Below are 8,269 nucleotides of genomic sequence, written 5' to 3' on the forward strand. Positions count from 1 at the left end.
AGTGCCGCACTGTCAGAGGGTCAGTACAGAGGGAGTGCCGCACTGTCCGAGGGTCAGTACTGAGGGCGTGCCGCACTGCTAGACGGTTGATAGCGAGGGAGTGCTGCACTGTCAGAGGGTCAGTATTGAGGAATTGCTACATTGACAGAGGGTCAGCACAGAGGGAGTGCCGCACTGTCAGGGGGTCAGTCCTGAGGGAACGCCAGACTGTCAGTGGGTCAGAAGAGGGAGTGCTGCACTGTCAGAGGGTCAGTACTGAGGGAGTGCTGCACTGTCAGAGAGTCAGGACTGAGTGAGTGCCGTACTGTCAGTGGGTCAGTACTGAGGGAGTGCCGCACTGTCAGAGGGTCAGGACTGAGGGGGTGCCGCACAGTGGGAGGGTCGGTACTGAGGGAGTGCTGCACTGTCAGGGGGTCAGTACTGAGGGAGTGCCGCACTGTCAGAGGGTCAGTGCTGAGGGAGTGCCTTACTGTCAGAGGGTCAGTACTGAGGGAGTGCCGCACTGTTCGAGGGTCAGGACTGAGTGAGTGCCGCACCGTCAGAGGGTCAGTGCTGAGGGAGTGCCGCACTGTCAGAGGGTCAGTACTGAGGGAGTGCCGCACTGTCAGAGGGACAGTGCTGAGGGAGTGCCGCACTGTCAGAGGGTCAGTACTGAGGGAGTGCCGCACTGTCAGAGGGACAGTACTGAGGGAGTACCGTAATGTCAGAGGGTCGGTACTGAGGGAGTGCTGCACTATCAGAGGGTCAGTACTGAGGGAGTGCCGCACTGTTAGAGGGTCAGTACTGAGGGAGAGCCGCACTGTTAGAGGATCAGTCCTGAGGGAGTGCCGCACTGTCAGAGGGTCAGTACTGAAGGAGTGCGGCACTGTGGGAGACTCAGTACTGAGGGAATGTTGCACTGTTAGTGGGTCAGTACTAAGGGAGTACTGCACTGTCAGAGGGTCAGTATTGAGGGAGTGCTGTTCTGTGCGAGGGTCAGAACTGAGGAAGTGCCACACTGTCAGACGGTCAGTACAGAGGGAGTGATGCACTGTCAAAGGGTCAGTACTGAGGGTGTGCCGCACTGCTAGACGGTTGATAGCGAGGGAGTGCTGCACTGTCAGAGGGTCAGTATTGAGGAATTGCTACATTGACAGAGGGTCAGCACAGAGGGAGTGCCGCACTGTCAGGGGGTCAGTCCTGAGGGAACGCCAGACTGTCAGTGGGTCAGAAGAGGGAGTGCTGCACTGTCAGAGGGTCAGTACTGAGGGAGTGCTGCACTGTCAGAGAGTCAGGACTGAGTGAGTGCCGTACTGTCAGTGGGTCAGTACTGAGGGAGTGCCGCACTGTCAGAGGGTCAGGACTGAGGGGTGCCGCACAGTGGGAGGGTCGGTACTGAGGGAGTGCTGTACTGTCAGGGGGTCAGTACTGAGGGAGTGCCGCACTGTCAGAGGGTCAGTGCTGAGGGAGTGCCTTACTGTCAGAGGGTCAGTACTGAGGGAGTGCCGCACTGTTCGAGGGTCAGGACTGAGTGAGTGCCGCACCGTCAGAGGGTCAGTGCTGAGGGAGTGCCGCACTGTCAGAGGGTCAGTACTGAGGGAGTGCCGCACTGTCAGAGGGACAGTGCTGAGGGAGTGCCGCACTGTCAGAGGGTCAGTACTGAGGGAGTGCCGCACTGTCAGAGGGACAGTACTGAGGGAGTACCGTAATGTCAGAGGGTCAGTACTGAGGGAGTGCTGCACTATCAGAGGGTCAGTACTGAGGGAGTGCCGCACTGTTCGAGGGTCAGGACTGAGTGAGTGCCGCACCGTCAGAGGGTCAGTGCTGAGGGAGTGCCGCACTGTCAGAGGGTCAGTACTGAGGGAGTGCCGCACTGTCAGAGGGACAGTGCTGAGGGAGTGCCGCACTGTCAGAGGGTCAGTACTGAGGGAGTGCCGCACTGTCAGAGGGACAGTACTGAGGGAGTACCGTAATGTCAGAGGGTCGGTACTGAGAGAGTGCTGCACTATCAGAGGGTCAGTACTGAGGGAGTGCCACACTGTTAGAGGGTCAGTACTGAGGGAGAGCCGCACTGTTAGAGGATCAGTCCTGAGGGAGTGCCGCACTGTCAGAGGGTCAGTACTGAAGGAGTGCGCACTGTGGGAGAGTCAGTACTGAGGGAATGTTGCACTGTTAGTGGGTCAGTACTGAGGGAGTACTGCACTGTCAGAGGATCAGTATTGAGGGAGTGCTGTTCTGTGCGAGGGTCAGAACTGAGGAAGTGCCACACTGTCAGACGGTCAGTACAGAGGGAGTGATGCACTGTCAAAGGGTCAGCACTGAGGGAGCACCGCTCTGCCAGAGGGTGTGCTGCACTGTCAGAGGGTCAGAGCTGAGGGAGTGCTGCACTGTCAGAGGGTCAGGACTGAGGGGATGCCGCACAGTCGGAGGGTCAGTACTGAGGGAGTGCCGCACAGTCAGAGGGTCAGAGCTGAGGGAGTGCTGCACTGTCAGATGGTCAGTACTGAGGGAGTGCTGCACTGTCAGAGGGTCAGGACTGAGTGAGTGCTGCACTGTGGGAGGGTCAGTACTGAGGGAGTGCCGCACTGTCAGAGGGTCAGTACTGAGGGAGTGCTGCACTGTCAGAGGGTCAGGACTGAGTGAGTGCTGCACTGTCAGAGGGTCAGAAATGAGGGAGTGCTGCACTGTCAGAGGGTCAGTCCAGAGGGAGTGCCGCACTGTCAGAGAGTCAGTACTGAGGGAATGCTGCACTGTCAGAGGGTCAGCATTGAGGGAGTGCCGCACTGTCAGAGGGTCAGTACTGAGGCAGCGCCGCACTGTCAAAAGATCAGTACTTAGTGGGTACTGCACTGTCAGAGGGTCAGAGCTGAGGGAGTGCCGCACTGTGGGAAGGTCAGTGCTGAGGGAGTGCCGCACTGTCAGAGGGTCAGTACGGAGGGAGCACCGCACTGTCAGAGGGTCAGTACTGAGGGAGCGCCGCACTGTCAGGGGGTCAGTACTGAGGGAGGGCTGCACTGTGGGAGGGTCAGTGCTGAGGGAGTGCCGCACTGTCAGAGGGTCAGTACGGAGGGAGCACCGCACTGTCAGAGGGTCAGTACTGAGGGAGCGCCGCACTGTCAGGGGGTCAGTACTGAGGGAGGGCTGCACTGTGGTAGGGTCAGTACTGAGGGAGGGCTGCACCGTGGGAGGGTCAGTGCTGAGGGAGTGCTGCACTGTGGGAGGGTCAGTACTGACTGACTCTCCTGGTCTCTACTTTCTCTCCTTCCAGGTCAGAAGTGAAGTTTCCCTGGAATGTGCACTTGGATCGAGACTGGAACAGTCTGGATATTGTGGAGAAGAGTAGAGGGGCTATTAACTTAGCAAGTCAGGAAGTGCTATTCTGGTAAAAAGGGTTTCCCTTTTTAGCAATGTGATATACAAGGAAACCTCGAACAAAATGTTTTAACTCTTTTCCAAGATGTGGTGTCACTGGCGAGTCCAGCATCTCTAATTGCCCCTTGAGAAGGTGGTGGGTGAGCCGCCTTCTTGAACCGCTGCAGTTATGAGGTGTCGCTACACACACTGTGCTGTTCGGGAAATTGGAAATCAGGAGATACTTGGCAACATGGGGAGCCGTGTGGATTTTTAAGGCTGGGGATTCTTAACAGTAAATGGCTGATAATCGGAATCTGTTGTCGAGAAGTATGAGACAGAGTCTTATTCACCATTAAAATAGAACAGAGCATGACGGGGAAATGAACTGAACTGCCGCAACCAGATGCCCCTGGTTCTTATTAACTGAAATGCAAATAAAGGAACCTGTTGGTATCCGGGATGTAAAAACCAGGCAGCTTGCTGAACTGGTTTGTTTCTGCTTTGAACAAAATGGAAATAGAATCGCCCTCCTGGCACAGGCGACAAGAGACAGATACTGATCTCACCCTCCAACCATCATGGCTCCTTTTCCATCCATTTCCCATTGCTCCCACCCCATTCCCCCCACCTCCCCCACCCTCTCACCTACTCACCCCACCCTTACCCTCTCCCCCACTCTCCCTCGTCCCAACATTGCTGCATTCTGTACCCTCCTGACCGTCCCTGCAGCTCATTTCCATCCATTCCCCCGGATAAGGAGCTGAATGGAGGTGAAGGAAAGTTTCTCCCAGCCTGGATCCATTCTGGGATCTTCCTATCAGGTATAACATCAACTGGGATCGCAACAAAGGGAATGGCTGGAACTGTCAGTGTCTCAGAGCCCGGGGGAACGAGGAGGATCTGGGGGAAACTTTCTTTGATCTTCACCAGGATTCAGCTCTTTATTGCCTGTCTTTCTCTAAACTGGTTCCATCTCGGCAAGGATCCCGAAATCAGTCCCATTCCCGGACTTGAGCACTAAAACCAAGACGGACATGTCTCTTGTAGCAGAGAGTCCATTTCAGAAAGTATTTCATTGACTCTGAAGCACTTTGAGAAATCTGGTGTTCCTGGAAATCGCAACATAAAACTGAGGAAGAGAAATGTGTTTGAATGAAAGATCAGCACTGCAATATTAACTGACTTTTCCTCTCGGCCTGACCTGCTGTGTGTTAGCTTTATTTTAGATTTCCATTATCCACAATATTTTCCTTTTCTGTTCAATGTTTAGCCTCAAACAATCACCAGAGTGTGTGTTACATTAACAACAGTCAGTAGCTGCTGATCACAGCTCCACTGGAACCTGTGCGGTTCCCCCTCCAACAATCGCTGTTTCTCAGGAGCTGTTCCCGGCTGGACCTGAAACTCCCAGTGATCCGGGATCACACTGGACCCTCACAGTAAACACTGCGTCCTTTAACTGTCTCAATTCCCACTCCAAGAAAAAATATCTACACGTGTCTTGAGAGAGGCTCAGATTTCCTTTGCTGGATTTTTTTCTGTTGTGAAATGTTTGGATGAAGCTCAGTATTAACGCCGGGAATATCAGGCCAGCTCTATCAGAATGGGAAAGGAAAGCAAAGATTTCCCCCACCCACCTCCCACCCACAGCTCAGCAACAAAAAAACCCGACAAATTGAACAAACTCTTTCTGGGTGTCACTGGCTAGACCAGCATTTATTGCCCATCTCTAATTGCCCCTTGAGAAAGTGGTGGTGAGCTGCCTTCATGAACCACTGCACTTTATGTGGTGTAGGTACACCTACAGTGCTGTTAGGGAAGTGGGGAATCATAGAATACTTAGCAACATGGGGAGCCGGTGGGGTGTAAGGGATGGGAAGTTTTAACAGTAAATGGCTGATAATCACAATTTAATATTGAGAAGTATGAGACGGAGAGTCATGTTCATAATAAAACAGAGAATAAAGCAATTAAATTGTGGGAGGGAATTGAATCAGCCTCTGCCAGATGGCCAATAAGTCGTTAAATAATGGATAAGCAAAAAAAAAAGCAAATACAGGATATAAAACCAGGCAGCTGCTCAACACGTGCAACAGGACATTTCAGCATTGAACCCAATTTCAGCCGAGTTGTCTTCCAGACACAGACAGATACTCATCTCACCCTCCCCACCCTGATCCCCCCACCCTCACAGGGGAAAGACCCCCACACTGATCCCCCCGCCCTCACAGGGGAAAGACCCCCACACTGATCCCCCCACCCTCACAGGGGAAAGAGACCCACACTGATCCCCCCACCCTCACAGGGGAAAGACCCCCACACTGATCCCCCCACCCTCACAGGGGAAAGAGACCCACACAGATCCCCCCCTTTCCCCCCGGCTCTGAGACACTGACAGTACCTGCAGCTCATTTCCATCCATTCCGCACACAGGGACCAGCTCGGAGACTCCACACTGAGAGCAGGAAGGACACAAACACATTTACTGTCACGCTGAGCAGGAAATGGGGCGGGACCTGCTGCGGTTCCATTCACACAGAGAGGCGGTGCTGACCATCCCCGCTCTCTGCTCCCTCTCCCCGGGTGTGGGCTGGACAGTTTCCCGGGAGCCGGCACTCGGATTGTTGTTTCACTCCAATCCCTTCAGGGGAAAAGCAGCTTTTAACCCGGCTTTTCCTGACAGAGGCTGGGACATTATTCCTCTCTCCCCCCTGTGTCTCTCTCTCTCTGGAAGGACTGGTGCTTCTCTCCAGGTGCATCTGCGGTTCTCTCTCTGTCTCCCCGACTCAGAGCTGATCCCTGTGTGGGGGGAATGGATGGAAAGGAGCTGCAGCTACTGTCAGTGTCTCAGAGCCGGGGGGAAAGGGGGGGGATCTGGGGGAAACTTTCCTTCATCCTCACCCCCATTCAGCTCTTTATTCAAAATAAACTCTGGGGGATGGTGGAAATCTGAAATGCTGCAATTTCTCAGCAGCCCAGAGGGAGAATCTGTGGAGAGAGAAATAGAGTTAATGTTTAAACCAGCTTCGTCCCCGACCCACAACTCAATGTAGGAATCGTTTCAGTCCCCAACCCTCACCACAAGTAAAAACAGCCACAGTTTATATGATTCACAACTGCCCTTTCCATTTTAAAGCAGACAGGGTGAAACCAGAACAACTCACCCAGAAACCGCACCCACAGCATCAGATCTCAAGCCCCTCAGCCCCACAAACTCATTTCAGAATTGAAACACAACATCACAGACACCCTGGCCACGATTCTCCTAAAAACGCTGAATTGGTGTGAAAACTGTTGTAAATCCTGACTGTTTTCTCAGTTCAGCTTCTCACCCGAATCTCTGCACTCTGTGCACTGCAGAGGTCCCAATGGTGAATATAATTAAACGCTGGGCGCTGTGGGTGGGGCCGATTCAGCCAAACAGCCTGAAATCGGTGGGATGATCGGGAATCCGCGCATGCGCACATCGCTGGGAGATCGCGGAAAAGACCCCCCAGCATCCAGATCACTGCCATCCCCCCCCCCACAGACATCGCTGCCTCATCGCTGCCCCCACAACCCCCCCCCCCCCACAGACATCGCTGCCCCCACAACCCCCCCCCACAGACATCACTGCCCCCACAACCCCCCCCCCACAGACATCGCTGCCTCATCGCTGCCCCCACAACCCCCCCCCACCACCCCCCACAGACATCGCTGCCTCATCGCTGCCCCCACAACCCCCCCCCACCACCCCCCACAGACATCGCTGCCTCATCGCTGCCCCCACAACCCCCCCCCCACCACCCCCCACAGACATCGCTGCCCCACCCCCACAGACATCGCTGCCTCATCGCTGCCCCCCCCCACAGACATCGCTGGCCTCATTGCTGCCCCGCCCCCAACAGACATCGCTGCCCCCACAACCCCCCCCCCACCACCCCCCACGGACATCGCTGGCCCCCACAACCCCCCCCCCACCCCCCACGGACATCGCTGGCCCCCACAACCCCCCCCCCCACCCCCCACGGACATCGCTGGCCCCCACAAACCCCCCCCCCCCCCCGCCACAGACATTGCTGGCCTCATCGCTGGCCCCCACAACCCCCCGCCACAGAGACATCGCTAGTCTCATCACTGCCCCCCGCCCCCCTTCCCCCCACACACAGACATTGCTGCCCGCTCACCTCATGCCCCCACGGATCCGGATACTGCGGGTATCCAATCCCTCCATTCCTTGAACACTGTCCTCACTGCTGCCCTGCAGAAACTAGCGCTGACATGCACAACCCCAGCTCGTGATCATTCCCTCTCTTGAATGGGAGCCTTGAGAACTGCACCGCCCCCTCCACCCCCCCCCCCCCCCCCCCCACCCCCGCACCCTGGACACAGCAGCTAATCGATTAGGAGCCCTGAGTATTGCACCCCCCTGGACACAGCAGCCAATCAGCACCGCGAGGGATGCATGACATTCACTGAGGGGTACATGGCACCTATGACCAACTCAGAACCACATAACAGTGCGAATTATGCCGGGCGCAAGTGTACAGGTGGAGGGGGCAGACCTCCCGACTAAGGAGCTGGGCCCATTCCCCGATGACATGTGGTTCTGAGTTGGTCATCGGTGCCATGTTTGGACCTGGCATCCGACCAAAAGGGGGGAATGAAGTCAGGAATGGGTTAATAAACTTCAAAACTCAAAGTGTCAAAGTGACCTCTGTGATATTTAGAGCTTGTATGAGAAGTGCTGTAGAATTCATTGTTTTGGTTAGAATTCATTGTTTCTTACATTCGGACCAGATAAGGGAAAACCGTTGCCTCCTGAATGTATATCAGATTAACTTGTTTGTGCAAAACCTGTAATATTGTTTCAAGGCAATGATGAACGATCGCAGCCTTGGAGATTGCTCATAGAGCGGGAATCTGTATACCAAGGGGTATAAAACTCTGTTCTTAC

At 55.0% G+C, this 8,269-nt stretch overlaps 1 protein-coding gene across 1 annotated transcript in view; it reads right to left on the minus strand.

Annotated features, from left to right (window-relative positions):
- The window catches only part of LOC144487638 (uncharacterized), a 37,504-nt gene extending 31,689 nt beyond the window's left edge, over positions 1 to 5,815 (minus strand). Inside the window, exon 1 of the mRNA XM_078205714.1 lies at positions 5,735 to 5,815. Within this exon, the coding sequence (XP_078061840.1) occupies positions 5,735 to 5,815 (81 nt within the window). The remainder of the gene's footprint in view (positions 1 to 5,734) is intronic.
- Positions 5,816 to 8,269: the final 2,454 nt, after the last annotated feature.

This window comes from Mustelus asterias, unplaced genomic scaffold (genome assembly GCF_964213995.1).
Source record: "Mustelus asterias unplaced genomic scaffold, sMusAst1.hap1.1 HAP1_SCAFFOLD_944, whole genome shotgun sequence".
In the NCBI taxonomy this organism is placed as follows: Eukaryota; Metazoa; Chordata; class Chondrichthyes; order Carcharhiniformes; family Triakidae; genus Mustelus; species Mustelus asterias.